General features: G+C 40.1%; 1 protein-coding gene across 1 annotated transcript in view; it reads left to right on the top strand.

Annotated features, from left to right (window-relative positions):
* Positions 1 to 16,694, top strand: part of PID1 (phosphotyrosine interaction domain containing 1) — an 84,936-nt gene that overhangs the window by 18,629 nt on the left and 49,613 nt on the right. The window contains exon 2 of the mRNA XM_030954156.1: positions 14,545 to 14,691. Within this exon, the coding sequence (XP_030810016.1) occupies positions 14,545 to 14,691 (147 nt within the window). The remainder of the gene's footprint in view (positions 1 to 14,544; positions 14,692 to 16,694) is intronic.

The raw sequence follows: 16,694 nt of genomic DNA on the forward strand, positions 1-16,694 counted from the left end.
TGGGGCTTTCCATGCTAAAGTTAAAAAAAATGATTGCAATATTTATCTTCTCTCCAACTATCCTTCCTCTAAAGAGTTTTATAGCTGGTTAAATGGGTTGTCATTCAAGTGAGATTCATGCATTTTTAAATGTTGCTAAGCCTCTTGAAAAAGAAGATGATGCTGTAGCAGGAAGCTTTGCTGTGTGACTTTATGCAACATGGGCAGCTGAGCCCAAAGCAGAGGGACTTCAGAGCTGGATTCAGAAAAGTGTCAGAGGCACTGGTGTTGTGCATCCAGGCTGCCATGTACATGGTGACTTAACTCTGCCTGATAAATTATGACATTTCTTGAAATAGTGCCCTGTACTTTTTAATGAGCTGGACTATCAGCTCTGCATCAGTGGATAGTTAAAATGAAGCAAGAATTGCTTTAACATTAAAACTCTGCCTGGAGGACTTCTCTGAGAAATTGCTTATGATTATTAAGTGAATATAATACAGTAAGAGAGCCTTCCTTCTTTGCTGTTCTTTTTTCATACCAAGTACAATTTTGGAAGTTGAAAAATGTACAGATGGAAAGTAATGTTTAAACGGGAATGGCTTTGAAAGCTGTGCAGTGCTCTCTCCCTTTGAATGGGAATAGGGAAAAGAGGTAAGTCACAATGTATTTAGATGAAAGTTTTATAGATTAATTGGATCCTCTAAATATGGTTTGATCGTGTGCCAAACAGAAAAGAAGGCTGAAGCCAGAGCACTTCATGTGCTGAACTGGAGAAGAATCTTCCAAACCAAATGGGCTGGGCCAAAATGAACCTTGCATTTCTCATTCCTTCTGCTATGCATGCACACTTAGACATAAAGAAATGGAAAGGTAGCCATTGTCTGTGGGAATTGATGAGGAAGCAGCAGTGGGGCTCAGTTGGGCTGGCTACAGCCTGACCTGCTACAGGGCAGCAACACCCCAGGGTGTTTCATGCAGCCTGAGGCAGGTCAGAGGCCTTGCCGTAGGTAGCTCTGCCAAGTTATCACTGAGATTTACCCCTGCCCTGTCTATGTTATTTCTTCAATGGTGTGCATCTTGCTGCCTCTGTTTTCAGAATTACTTCCCGTTTCTTCCCCAGAATCATCTCTGAGATGATGTTTCAGCAAATAAATAGCCCCCCAACTCCAACCCAGCAGCACACATTCAGGGATGAAGGCAAAGAGGGAAACTCAGTGGAAGTTGATGAACTGATTTGTTCTCTAGATAGACACTTGCGCCCTTTTTCCACTCAGATACCGCACCACTGAACACTATTAAATATTGGCAGCTTCACACTAAACTGCATTTGTGATTTCTTTACTGTGTAAGCAGAAAAGGCGATCCTAAATCTCCTTCAGGAATGGCTTTACTCTGCCAGGTTGGGAACATCAGTGATAGCCACCAGAGTCTTTTAATTTCTGACTATAATGGTGATAAAACATGAAAGTGGAAGTGCTCATGTTGTTGAGCATGAGTTGGAACTAATCAGCTTCCTACAGATGCTACAGGGAAAATAGATCATAACACATAGCCCTGTTTCATGTGCTGGTTGAAGCTGTTCCTCTTTTAATCTTTATAGAAGGGAAGGAGCACCTTGTATAATATAATGGTTTTCAAAGGATTCCTAACATGTATTTAAAACAAATTATTTTTTAAAAATCTGTGTTTTAGCAGATGCCCTTGTCATACACTTTTTCATTGTGCATCAGTCAAAACCCACGGTCACCCTGTGTGGATAACTATGGCATACACTCCCCTGGCTTGAACAGCAGACAGTGGTGTTAGTTTGGGTTCCTGTTTCTGCAGGGGGTCACTGTGGCTTCAACCTCTGGTTTTCTCTGTTGTGCTGTGGATGACACTGAGATGCACATGATAGCCAATGAATGCTTCAGGACAGGGAAACAGCAAAACTTGGAACCCTTGAATTGTGGTGGTTGCTGGATTGTACCCAGGAGGGAACTGGCTTTGTTGAATGATCAAAGGTCCCCCTCACTCATCAGCTGCTGGGAATGGAGCAGCCAGATGTTTATGTAGCCAATTGTCTTGTAAAACTGTAGAATTGGCTTGTGCAAATAGCTGTGCATGCAAAACTTGACTGATGTTATTTCAGAGGCTTTTCTAATGTTATCTGAAAATCTGTTCCAGTCAGACAACCTGGGATCCAAAATTGAAAAAAAATCAAACAAGGATACCTTCTGTTCCTCAAGCCATCTGACACTAAAAATAGTGTAGTTGGTTAAAAGGTTGGTCTGTAGGAGGGGAACTAGTGGTGATTAATTGATGTGGAGTTAAAGTCCCCTCTGAAAAATCTGTGACTTCAGTTAACAACTTGCCCAAGACTTTCCACTTTTGAGGTTATCTGTTTCAAGCTTTGCTTCTGGACTGAAATGACATACTTTCCCTAAAAATGAAAATATTTTACTTGTGGTGGTCTCCCAAGTAACTTACCAACAGTACAAACATTTTTACAGACTTTCCCCTAAATAATGGTAATACTTGGAAGGCAGGAAAACAGCCATCTGTCATCGAGCTCAGAATTACCCCTCAGTGAGAGAAATGTTCATTTTGAGTGTTCAGCTCTGACTACCTTTTGACTTCCCAAGTGGAGACCTAGAGGCAAAGCCTTATTTTGTGCCCACGTGGAATGTTTTGTGCTGAATGTTCCTGATAAGGGTGTAGGCAGAGCAGCTTTGCAGTGGGCAGTGTTTGGGATCTCAGCAGCTGTAATGAAGCTCTGGGGGAAGTGTGTGGTGGCGAGACACAAGTCTTGTGGAGCTGTCACGCTGTGCCCTGGCTGCTGGGTGGCTCTGCTGATAAATGCTCTCCACCTTCTGAGGATGGTGTTCCATCAGACTGGTTGGTCTTGATCATCCCAGCCACAGACTGGTATTCACTTTAATTGCTTTCTAAATGAGCCTTGCTTTCCAAACATAAGAAACTGCATTAAACACTTGGAGCTAGGGAGTTACTTTTAGGAAAAGTATTTGTGGAAGAAGGAAACTTCAGAGATTCCCTTGAAAAGTCTTCTGTGAGTTTTTCATTGCAAAATTGGGGCTGACCAATAGAGAAATGTCACTGGAGATTCATATTGAATCCCTGTGGACATTCATCCATCTGCCTCGTATTTACAGTTTACCTTTAAATGGTTATTTTTTTCCTTTTCTTTTGGCTAAATTACTGTCCTTGACATCACTGAGTATGGCTTGTAGATCTTTCAAAGAACTGCATGGCCATTCTATATGCAAATACCTTAGATAAGCCATCAGCAGGGCTGCGGCATGAAGAATTTAATGAAAAAAATGAATTATAAGATTGATGACCCTTGTGCTTAGTGGTCAGAATGTAAGTAACAAGAGCTGCAAATCTGGGCAGAAAGACATGCTATAAAAAGCATTATCTCAAGATTAAGCTATGGAGGACACATTTTTGCATGATAATCTGCTGGATTTATTTTGGCACTTATTTATTTGTGGTGGTTATGAAAGTGGAATTTTTAGCAGTCTCGGTATAATTATAGAGGTCTGAATTTGTAAAGCTGCTCAAACATTTTGCATCAGAGTTTTTTCTTTCAGCCAAATATATGCCTTTTCTTTATTAAAAGAAATATATATATCTTGATACTTTTTTCCTCAGAGAAATGACTAATAGGTATTCACAGGATTCAATACTTTAATATTTTATCAGAGGTCCCTAAATTCTTTTATTCCCTTCTCTTTCAGGGTAAATAATTTAGATTTCAGCTGCATCAAGTTTGATAAAAGCCACCTTGTTAACATCTGCAGAACTACAGCTCTGTGCTCTTTAAGGGTTGCTGGAATAACTGCATCAGTAATGCTTCAAAGTTAAATTGAATAGGGCAGAGGAGGAAGACAGTTGGGAAATGCTGGGCAGGCACTTAATTCATTTTAATTTTGTTGGTTCTTTCACATCTGTTTAACTAGCTGCCTGACACAGGCAACAGGGGTCTGTAAATGTAGTGGGTATTCAGAATATTTCCATCTTGTATTATAGGAATATATTTTAGATCTCTATCTAGAGAAACTCAGGGCTGTAACATCCCAGGTCCCTTTCCTTGCATCTTGATGTTCTATATTACTTCATTTGTTCTAAGCTTAAAACATGTTAAAACACTGCTTGCAATAATTTACAGGGTTTGCATGAACAAACATTTGATAATAATAACCCCTCTCCTCCCCCGCCAAACAACCCTCTCATCTACATTCCTGTTTCTTTTGCAGCTTCATTTCTCAAAGTTGTGCCCAAACTTGAGAACACAGGTTCTTTTTCAATGCAAAACTATTTAGATTGTAAAGTGGCTGAGAATGGATCGTGTTTGTGATGGTGGGCAATCAATGGAGGGGGGAGGAAAGTTGAGACTGTACTGAGAGTAAGGATGTTCCTCTTTGTTGCTGAGTTGAATTCTTTATTCTGTAGGTCTTTTGTGTGTAGAAACTTGTAAGTCATTGCTGTGTTGAACAAAGTTTGGAGCAGATTGGACAAAAGTGAGAGTATAATTACTGGAGACAGAGGAAGTAGCTTTCACAATGTAAAGAACTTGAATGATGATCCTTGTACATGCCTGAAGTTTTCCAATTCTGGTCTTGCTGGAAGGGAGCACTTGGATAGTTTCAAACTTTTCTGTTTCCTTTAGTTAAACAATTCATGATTTCCATCATTCAGCACACTTAATTTCACTAGCAATGTTAAGCGTAAGACCAAGACCGTTCTCTAAGGAGTGGTAGTAATTCTTCATGTAGGTGCAGGTAGTAGCACACGTAAAGCAGCAGTAAAGGTGAGGGTAGTTCTGTTCCTGGTGAACTTCAGATTGTTTTGCCAGAGATTTCTGTGGAAGCAGGGCTGTTTTTTTCATGGCATATGAGATTCCTAAGGACTGGGATTTGGTTGTGAATGAGCACGTGTTTCCAGAATGGAATTGCTTGGAATGAGTTTGTTTAATGGATTGTGGGTTCCTCCAGAGTGATGCTGCAGCGCCTGTAAGAGGAGTTAGCTCTTTTTAATTGGTCCCATATGTACTGGCAGATAGTATATTAACCATGCCTGGAGGGGATAAGGGCATCTGGTTGAATCTCGTGGTGCATATTTTATTTCTTTTCTGGAGGGATTTGCTTTTTTTTCCATGGTTCTTTTCCCCCCTCTTTGTTCTTAGAACTGTAGATATGTATATATATGTATAATCACTAGTGTTTTGAAACTTAATACTCAGCTGAGGGATTAGTTAAGCTTCTGCAAAATTATCTGAACTTTGCTGACAAGTAAAGAGGAAGAAACTGAGGTTTTATAGGGAAGATGGAGTTTCTGAGTATCTCTGAGTTTGAATGACTGAATTGCAAGAAGTCAGAAGCTTAATCTCTGTCAAGTGCTAATGAATTGTTCTTTGAAAACCAGAGAAATGGAAGCATCAGAAAAGATTTAATTACTTTTTGAAAAACCTTGAAAACATGATGCAGATTTGACCTTTATATCTGGAGGATGTGGGTATTGGAAGGCTGTCCTACCCATGGGCCCTGTTGGCCTTAACAAAGGGGAGCACCAGCCTCAGCCTTTTTACTTGACTTTTTCTGAATGTACAAAGCAGAGTAATTTTGCATCTGGCTGTTTTGGCTCAGCTTAACAAGTAAGGTGGTTGCAGGAGAAACAGGAATGTAAATGAGTTGGTCTGATTTTTCTTTTGTAAAGGTTTCTTGGTGTAAATCCTGTCAATTATCCAACTCTAAAGTTCTGCTGAATTAATGAGACACTTTGTAGAAAGGTATTTTTGATCACTTTCTGTAGAATCCCTTATTTCGGATGTAGGCTCTCTAGTGTACTACTTTTATTCATGACTTAAAGAAGTGGAAAGACCTACTGTGTGAAGTTGCCCTGGGGTAGTGGTTATGTATCTGCACTGCAGTGGGACCCAATTTTTGTCTATATTCTGCATTGTGAGCTCAAAAGTTTGTATAGCTATCATGCTGGCAGAGTTCCCCCATGATGAATAGTTTGCTGTTGGAGGTGGGAAAGGAGTAGTGTTGCAGGAGATGAAATGCCTGTGAGTGTAGTCAGGGCTGGGGAGGTTCCTTGAGATGGGGCAGTAGTGCTGGCCAGACACAGCTCCCCAGGGATGCTCTGGGGCAGGCACTGATGGTGCTCATGGGGATGTGTGGCAGGAGGGAAGGCTAAAGCCACCAGGCTGCTTCTTCATCCCTTGCAAGGGCTCAGGAGGTACACCCTGGTGAAGGCTTCCCAAAAAGGCTGACTTGCTGAAGATGCAGGTCCATGGAAGTGGCTTGTGTCCATGGGAAATAGGAGGAGCCCTTCTCAGAGACCCTCAGGAGTGCCAGGTTTAAATCTTGGGGGTGGTTCTGACCTGTAAAAGGCACTGCTGTACTGTCCATTAGCATCAAAAAACTCAGTGATAAAATAGCTTAAGAGGAAGAAATGGATTCTCCTTATTTTGTAGCTGTAAATACAACAATTAATTAGACCAGAAATTAGTTTGATTTACATTTAGCAACATGTAACCTTTTTTTTTTTGTCAAGAATTTGTACACTTTGTTTCTCCACAGTATTAAACAGTGTTACTTGTAGCCAATAATCAGAGCAGATTCCCTGTTTGTAGCACATGCCTTTGTCACCTAGTCCCTATCCCTGTCTCAGAAAATAAGTTAGTGAGGCGAGAGAGGTGTCACTGAACTACATAACTGCTTACCTAGTTATTGCTTTATTGCAAAAAATGAAGGAGAAGAGTGGCAGAGTGAAACACTGGTTTGGAAAGGGCTGCATTGCAGAATGTCTGGCAGGTATTGTCTGAGATGGGCTTGTTGTGCTAGGTACAGAGTGAGGATAAAAAACTTTTTAAAGCATCCTCTGACACAGACATTATTGGAAAGCCTCCAAGGGCAAATTGAAAAAGCAACAGCTGCCTTCATGATGCAGGATTCCATTGTTTTAATATTGGGCCAACTATACCAAATAATACATGTACTGGAAACTCATGTTAGGAGAAAAATATGTTGGAAAGCAGCTTAGGGGTCAGCTCAAAATCAAAGTGAATGAACTTGACGTATCTATGCTGCTGCGTGTTCTATTTTGTTCTTTCTTTTCTTGTCAGCTGGTGTTTCTTAATTTATTTCTACTTTTTCTTTTTTTTTATCTTTTTTTTTTCCTTTTTTTTTCTTTTTTTAATCATTTGCCTTGTCTTGGACTTGTATTTTGACTGGCATTTGTCCTGAAAATTGCTGGAGCTGATAAATTCTTCAGCTTCCACTGAGAAATTCTGGTATCTTTGAAACTGTAATCTAGTTTAAAATTCCAGAACTAGTTCAGTTGTGACAAAGTTATTAGATTTTGCAAGTTAACAGTAATTTCTGGCATTGAAATTTTGGTAGTAGTTATTTATGACAGCAGCTCTGTTGGTATATTGGTCAAGCTTTTTTTATGCTTTATTTCTATTGATGCTAAAAAAATGTTCTGTTATAAAATATATATGCCACGAACACCAGGCATTGGAAGATACAGCTTATTTCAAAATATATTTTACACTCATCAGTAGGTAAAAGACTGTAAAAGCCCAAATACAAACAGGTATATTTAGATGTTTGTCTTCTATCCATCATGCCTAATTTCCACTGAAATATTAACCTGGGAATTTAAGCAGTGTAACATAGAGACTGATGAAAGAACATTTTACTGTGGTACTGTTACTTTTTTCACCTCCTCCACTCGTGTCTTAGGGACATCTTATTTTATTTTCATGATTTTGAGTGTCCTGAAATATTGACTCCTTCCTTCCTACTCTGATGTGTATCTCTGTGGTGAGGCTTTATGTTCTGGCTAAACTGGGAACTTGGTCTCTGAATATCTCATATGCTTAGATTTGTTTAGGTTGGGGTTTAGTTTGACTGATGATAGAGAGATGTTAGAGGATCAGTCATGAAATTCTCATCTGGCTCTGAAGTTCCCTGCAGTTTGGAGGGTATTTGTATCTGGGACTGTTTTGTTTGGGCAGCAATCCTGCTGATTGGAATCACATAAGCTTGGCAACAGAATGGGGGCATTAAGCCAGAGCAAACTTGAAGTACACAGGGTCTGAGAACAAAACGTTTCACATGAATTAAATTGTGAGGAAACAGAAATTCTTTAAACTTGTAAGAAAACAAGGCAATGTGAGCATCATCACACAGGCAGCTGTGTGATCACAGCTATTGATAGGGAGTGCTGGTTCTAGTTATGAAATCTTGACAATTTTGTGTTTTTAAGAAATATGTTTTACCACCATGGGAAAAAGAATATTCCCAAGAAGCTGGTGTCAGAGTGAGATGGAATAATTCTCAGTACTTGCATGCAAAGATCCAGTCGCATCTTCACTGGAAGGCTTTCTGACTCAGCTGATTTTGGTTTCCTATGTACTTTGTCATGTTTTTCTGTCTGCAGTCTTGTGTCCCTTTCCTTTCATTATCTGTTGTTTCTGTATACTACAGGTTTTTCCATCAGAGCTTTATCCTTGACTCCCTTATGACCCTCAGTAATGGCAGGAGAAGTGCAGGAGGAGCCCTGCCTGGCAGCTTTGCTTGTAGTGCTGCCTCTCCTGGTGCTTTCCTTTCCTGAGTCTCATGCCTGCTTGCTTTGATGCCATCTTCCTCTGGCTGTTCTGTCAGAAGGATTAGAGCTTATCCTGTCAAATGCAGATTACTCCTTCCTGTGCCCAAACTCTCTCTGCCACCCCATCTCTCTCCTATGCTGTCTGTGAGAGGGGAAGTGGTGACTGGCATTGGTTGAGTCTCTTATGTGCAACCATGCATGGTCACTGGATGTGTGGAGAGAGGGAAAAAGTTTGCTTGGCTGGTTTTTTGTTTTTGTTTTGTGGAACATTTCCCAGATACTGTGTCCCAGGATTCTTGGGGGTGCCATGCCCTCAGCCCACTGAGTCATGACAAGTTGTGCTATGGGCCTGTCCAAGCTCCTCTACTTACAAATTGTATCACAGGGTGCCTGCAGGCAAGCCTGTCTTACCATTTCCACATGTTGCCACTTCTTTGTGATTGAAAGGTGAAAATTCAGACATAATTATATGATTTTTCACATAAATAGCATCTGTTACCTGAAAGAGATTGAATGGATTTGTTTTGATAGGCTGGAAAAATATAGGTCTTGAGATGCTAGATGAGATAAGCTTTTAATAACCAGATTTCTGGAGTTGGATTGGTTTCAAGGAGGTTTCTTGGGATAGACACCTTGAGTAGACTTATAACATGGTCTTGGATTTGTGCATGCCAGTTTTGTGTTACAGACCAGGCTGCTGATGGGATGATTTCTGAGTTTATCATGATAAATTGCTTCCATCCCTTCTGTAGTGAGTTTTATTGCAGTGTTCAGTACAATGTTTATATGAACTGCTACTAAAGATAAATAAATAAAGCACGATATATTTAATATGGGGGAGGGAAAGCGTTTATATTGTATTAGCAGTATTTGTTTAACAAGAAATGGATCAGAGATGACATTTATCTGTACTGGGCAGATTGGCTTTAAACAAAACAAAGCCTTGAAATGGATCAGTTTTTATATAGATCAGAATTCTTCTTTCCTTGCTGAAAAGCTGGAGGCTTGGGGTTGGGTGGTCCTCAGCTCATAGTTGTGCTCCTGTAACTCATGGGGTAACCATAGTGCTAAAGGTCTGTTGTGTTGTCATCTCCTCTTGTACCTACAGACTGGACATGCTGGTAGTCAAATTCCACTGGGAACAGGTGAAAAGGGACCTTTGTACTTTCTGAAATTCTCTTGCAGTTCAATTTGCTTGGTTGTGTCTTCCCTAGGCTGCTTTTTCTTTGCTGTAGGTTGCAGTTGAAAAGTTCTGGGTTCATTCAAGACTAAATGGGTTTCAGAAGTAGAGAGGTACTTCTGCTGAAATAGTAAATTATAGATATTATTTTTTTAATTTCCCTTCATCTTTTGCTGATGCACTAACATGGATTTCATCTGGGAATTCCTTTGTAGTGCTGTAGAAGGATGAATTACCCAGAGGACTGCTTCTTGCTCTGGCAGATCCCTCTTTCCGAGTCCAAACTTTTAGAATAACTCTTTTTCATAAGTTAACATCCTATAATTTTTGGGTTTGGATTCAGTGTGCATCTTTGGCAAAATTGGCCAAATACACGTCATCTGGAAACGTGATGCCAGTTTAGGCAGTCATGTGTTGATTGTAATGCTGATGTTAAGAGAGAATGGGGGATGAGGGCTAAGGTGCTGAAGACTTTTCTTTCAATCACCATGTTGCAACCCAGTCAACCTGTAAAGTGTATTTATTTTGCTTAACTCCTGTTGCTGGATTACAGACTACAATGAGTTACAGTTCCCTCTTTCTTGACATTTATTTTTATACTTCTATCCAGTCTATAACCCTTTGTTAGATTTTTGAGTTTGGGCCTTTATTTCCATCAGGAAAATTAAAAGATCCATTAGACTTGGCTGCTGAATACTCAATGTTGTGAACAGCAGTGACTATTTTGTCAAGACCTGAAGATGAAGAGCATTATTATTACAAATTTCAGTGCATAATTTTCTCCTCCAAGTCATGTTTCCTTGCATGGAATCGTAGTTATTTTCTCCAAAATATTTGGCCTGAGTTCTGGTAGTGACTGTATTTTTGCTGACAAACTAAACCAAAACCCAAATGCTGTTAATTTTTAGTTTTAACTGCAACTAAGTTGCCTGAACTAAATACGCAGTATGTAAAATTTGCAAGTTGAATGCTCTGAACTAGTTATTCTAGAGCTAATGTGTGACTGTTGAGCTGATAACAAAATACATGTTAAACAATATAGAAGTTTTTGATTCTTATGTTCAGTTAACTGGTAGCTAAGTGTGTTAGTGATGGCAGGATTTTCACTGAAATAGGGAGCACTTTGAGGGTCACCAAGGAGGCAAGAGGCAGTACCTCTGTAGTAAGTCTTAGCCAGTTATGTGTTTGGGCTGCCAGTTATGCACCATTTGGTTTTCTTCTGCAGGGGGAAAGGATGCCATTAAGATGGGTAAACTAAGCACAATAAACTGATGGAACTTGAATCCTTGAACAAGCAAAACTATGGTTTTAAATTAAGATAATTGTCCAGTGTTATTGTCAGCATTACTTAAATTTTGCTCGGAATGATGTGATGTTCAGCAACTAGTAAAATACAATGCTAATTACAGGAGCATTGTAATTTAGCATTACTAATGCTTTCTTTGGCATTTAAGGTATTTTCATTTGTTATGTTACTCCTTGTATTTCTTTCAAATATAAAATCATATCAGTAGCACCATCTAAATGGATACAGAATGAGCCATGTGTAGTTCTGAGCTATTGGTATAATCATGCCAGCTAAGAATATCTTCTAATGATGAATTTCAGTGTAAGAGCCACCAAATGAACCTAGTGGTTCTGGCACATGAAATGTGCATGTTACAATGTTCCCTGAAACTTTATTCACTGGATTGCCAAAGCCATGCTTTTCAAGAACTTAGTGAACTTAAAGCACTTTAAAGAAATATTTAGAGTTCACAGCAGTGGAGAGTGAATGCCTTTTCTCAAAAAATACCTTGGCTACTGTTATAGATCAGCTTTTGCCAACAGTTTCTGTAGGAGATGCCAGTTTGGAGTGGAAACCCAAGAAATGGGTTCAGCAAAGCACTTTATCCTGTTTTTGGCTTAAAGCACATGAATAATCCCATTGACTACCCACGTGTGCTTTACTGTGACTGCTCATACAGTGAAAGTCAGGCACGTGTTTAAATAACGCGTTTATCTGGGGGTTCCCTGCATGATGTCTGCTGGCAGAGATTTGATTTTCTCATGGCAGCCATCACATGACTTGTGCAGGAGCACAGCGTGGTCTGCATTCGCCCTGTGGGCCAAAGCAAAGGCTATTTCTGCCTCCACCCCCAGTCCTTTCTACACTTCCCTGGCAGCTGATCAGCTCTTTGCTGCCAATTGTGCTCTCGTGTTTTTGGCACCCAACTGCTCCAACTTGCTGCTCATGCAAGTTTTGAATTGCCTTTGTAAGGCACAGAGTAGGCTTTTCCCTGTGTAAGATTGTATATACGGTTGTTACGACATGAAAAAAAGGTAGATCATTGCTGTAGTTTTCTTCATTTTGGTCAAATTGTCTCCTTTCTGTCAGTAGCCCCATTGAAGTTTATAGAGATGTCAGCAGAGCAGAACAACTATTTTGCAGGTCCAAGCTCACTGCTCAGAAGGGCTAAGTGGAGTTTTTTACATCTGTTGTCTAATGGAAGCACCATTCTTTATTGGAGAAGCCCTGTAAACTGATCATTTATGGAAATAGAGCTCTTTCAGCACTCAAGGGAGGGAAAAGTTAAATGCTAGGAGAGGTTCTTCAACCTGATTATTTCACAACCGTTATCTCTGTTGATCCAAAATTGGCTCACTTGGAGAATAGTACGACTTACCCTTAATAGTACATTTTTTCCATCTCTGCCTACCTCTCCCATCCCCCTGCATGCACAAGACAGCAGCAGAAAGCCATGGAGGCAGCATTTCCCCAGGCTTGAAAAGGGATCCTTGGCAGCGGAAATCCCTGTGACCTGTGCATGGCTGCGCCTGAGCTCCAGCACCCTTTGCCTTCTGCATTTTTTCTCTTCCAGAAATACAACCTCAGCAGCAGGTTAGCAGACCTAGAGCCTATAGGTAGAAGCAAGGCAAGCTGTAGGAGACAGCAGTTAGTCAGTGGGACCAGCCAGCCCAGCTGGTAATCAATGATGCTCCTTCAAACACAGCATCTCAGACCTTCCACTTGCTTTGCACTGTCAATTGCAACCTAATTAATCCTAGCTGTCAAAGAGGTGTGTTATCTTCAGAAACATGTCAGAGAATATTCTTTAATGTATAATCATCTTAAATGGAGTACTTTTTTGCTGGAACTGTGTTTGGGGGAGTGAATGGGGTAACGTGTAATATGAGGAGATGAGCAGATAAAAAATGGTATGAGTGCTTCACTGGGATTAGAACTTGAATGCTTGCACAAACAGCACAGAGGCCCTAAAGGATTGCTGTTAACAGGTGGTAACTTCATGTATGAAATAGGTAAACAAGTACTATTTTCACAGACTCTTAGTGTATATGCCTTGAACATATTTCTAAGAGTGTTTGAAGTGCTGTACTTCCAGTAGCATAACAATTATTAGACCTAAACACTGACAAACTAAGGACTGAACTGTTACAAAAGTGTATCAACAGGTTTTCAGTTGGCACATGATAAACTTGCTACTTTATTTTCAAAGGAAATTCATATCCACAAAAATCCACAGAAAACCAGCATAGTATCTAAATAGTTGATTCATTCCCTGTGTATAAATAAAATGTTGAATAGACACTCTCTTCATCTAAAGTACAGGACTGAACAACAAGGACTTGTGTTGATTTCTAGCTCTGATAGAGACTTCTGGCATTGCTTCTGGAAAATAACTTAGCATCTCTTTTTCTGCAAGTCAGACCCTGTAATGCTTGTCTGCCATGCAAAGATAAAATGGAGACTGAGAAAAGGGGTGGCTGCAAAGCAAGTTAAGAATCTCCTATCAAAAGTCAGTGAAAATGGTTAGTTTTGATGAAAGTAATCTGGAACCATTGCACATATGTCTAATAACTGCTGCTTGATAAGGGTCAGCTTCTGAAGTTTTGATAAAGTTGTATTTCACTAGACAGTGCTGTGTCATTTCACTACCTTGATTTAGTTAATATCTGCTTTTTTTCTCTCTTAGATAAGTAGTAGCATGTGAAAATGTTCAGTTTTTCAAATAAAGGTCCATTCAAAGAAACATCGAAATGTTAAAACATTTCTCTTGATTTTCCTGATTCCACAAAATTGCTTTGGAAGTCTTTTGAGGATTGACTTTACTCACTCTAAGCAATTGCTGAGAAACTTTTAATTTGGTGATTTTACTGTTCACTTGGATAGTTCTTCACCTGAGCCCGGGGAGTCTGAGAAAGTAACGAGTTTTGAGTGACATCTATTCATTGGTACCAAGAGTGACATTTACATTGGAGGCTACAGGAAAATTACTTACAAAGGAAGAGAATATAAAATTCACATGTAAAAGGCAAACCAATGAGGGATCCAGCTCAGTGGGAATGGTAACATCTACAAAGGTCAATGGGATGAGATTTAAGTACAGAGGAAGGAGAAAAAGTTCTTTTAATGGTCTTTGATCCCCTGTTCTTTCTCCCTGTGGACATTAGTAGAGAAACTGGGTCCATAACCAGCTTTCTTATATACTTGCAAGTGATCAGAAGTTGAATTTAGACCCTTTGTGGAGCATATGTGAATTGTAATGAATTCTTTCACTTTGTGTATGTCTTTTTTTAATTAAAAATAGCCTCCACATTGCTGATAGTAATGAAATCTCTTAAGTCATAGAACTTTTTAACTCTCCCCAGGAAAGCTTGTGAGGCATTGAACAACAAGTGAAACATGTAGACACATCCAATTTTAACTCTCATTTTTCTGCACTAGAACTGGAGGTAATTTCTTTTCTTTTTCTGTTTAGCACTTTCAGACCATGTTAAAGACTAAGTTGAATGTCCTAACTCTTCGTAAAGAGCCTCTCCCGACAGTGATCTTCCATGAACCAGAGGCCATTGAGCTGTGCACCACAACTCCCCTCATGAAGACCCGGACTCACACTGGATGCAAGGTACTCAGAAGTATTAACTGAGGGAGTGACATCACTGTGGAGGTGTCCCATGTGATTGTGAGAACTCTAAATAGCCCAAAGTAACCAACAGCATTCTGGAAATTCCATTAACTGCTACTGTTACTATAAAGTTTCTGAATACAAAAAGTCATTGAGCATTTCTGAACAGAAATTTTGGTTTTCAGGAGGAAAAGGTTTGGGTTACATGTCATGATTCAAATTGTGGAGGATTTCTAATAGGATGTGATCAACTGCTGGTTGTAAACACTGACAATATTTCTGTTAGGACTAGTGGGGTTTTTTATTTTCTTTGTTGGTTTGGAGGTTTTAAGATTAAAAAAAAGGAAAAAGTGGGCCAGGAGACTTACTTCTTGATTTGGTGAAGCAACAAGATCAATCTGCCCTGTTACATCAAAGCAGAGCTTCTGCAAAGGCTGTTCCTCTTTTAAAAAGTTTAATGGCTTAAGAGCCTCAAGTGTGTTCTTCTGTGGTAAGAAACCATATCAAAATAGGAAACAAATCTGCTCTGTTTGCATCTTTTCTTGGAGTCATTTTCCTTGACACAGAGCTCGCCTGGCCTTGCGGACCATGGGCAGCCTTGCAGACTGAGCTGGGTACCAGTCTGGCCTGTGCTGCCAGCTGGGGCTTGGCAACCAATTCCCCTTCACTCATCCTGGCTGCCATTTGTAGGGAGTGTCCACCTGCCCTTGAGGGTGTTGGTGAAAATGGAGAGAACTGGGCTTCAGACTCTCCTGCTCTGTAAAGTGTTAACTCCAGGAGAGCTGTTGCTGGATGCTATGTATGCTGGATAAGATCCAAAGTGCAATTAAATGTTCCCTGCCACAGTGTATACACAAACACGTGCACACACACACACTCTTCCTTGCAGGAGGATCAGATGTGAGTGAAGTGGGGTTGGAAGAATTTGCTTTCCCCTGCTTCTCTTGGCATACTGTACTTTGGCCCCCCCAGGCGTGGCACTTGCTCAGCAAAGTTTCTTCTTGGGAAGTGTCACTTCCAAAGTGTTTGATTCTTTGCTTTTCACAATAGTCAGGAACAGGACTCTGCTGCTGAGTGTTGAAGCAGAGCTGCCCTGTGCTGATGCAGAGGAATGCAGGGGAAGCAACCCTAATGTGCTTTGTTTGGTAGCTCACAGCATCTGCTCTTCTGTGGTGGTGCTTTTGTCCTTTATGTTGACATCTAATGATTTTTTATAGAATATTAGTATGATCAAAATGGTTCACAAAGTATCTGGCTTTCACCCCCAGTGAGAGAGGTCAGGCATAATAATGCTTTCTGAAATCTGTTTATCTTTGTGCATGTGTATAGAATTTAAATGAAGCTTTTTATTCAGCTTACATTCAATTGGAAAAGAATTGCAGAGAGATGTTGAACCCCTCAGTGAAGAGAATCTCATTCTATATTTAGATCTCTTTTATTTATTCATTTATTTTTCCTGCAGTATAGCATAGTAGTGCTGACTAGGGAGCATCTACCACAACTCCTGTTTTCCTTCTTGCATTGTTTCTCCTTCTCCCCTTCCCCTGTAGCTACTTTGCCTTCTGTCAGTGCTGGAGTTTCATGATGGTGGTTTTGGGGTAGTGGCCAGGCTCTCTTCAGGTGATTTAGCTGTTGTGATTTTCAGTACCTGCCTTATGTATGTTGTTCCTGTGGCTAAGAAATCCTCTCCTGTTAATAACTGAAAGGCTTCAATTTTAACCAGTCTCTGTAAACACAACCTCTTTCTTTTCCCCCTCTTTTTTCCTGACTAAATGTCTTCTTCTTGACAGCTGTTAATAGGTAATTAACTTCCCTGTCCTCTTTCCCCTCTGATTATTAGTTTTCTTGCTGACTGATACAACAGTTGTGTTGCCATAAAAAAGCTAGAATTTTATAATTTGATTTTTTGCTCTGGCTGGTCTGATCAATTCCTGTTATTCTGGGTGTAAGGCGGGAGATGCTGTGGTGTTGCTGGTACTACCAGGCTTGTCTGGTTCTGAGGC

This window comes from Camarhynchus parvulus, chromosome 9 (assembly GCF_901933205.1).
Source record: "Camarhynchus parvulus chromosome 9, STF_HiC, whole genome shotgun sequence".
Taxonomy (NCBI): domain Eukaryota; kingdom Metazoa; phylum Chordata; class Aves; order Passeriformes; family Thraupidae; genus Camarhynchus; species Camarhynchus parvulus.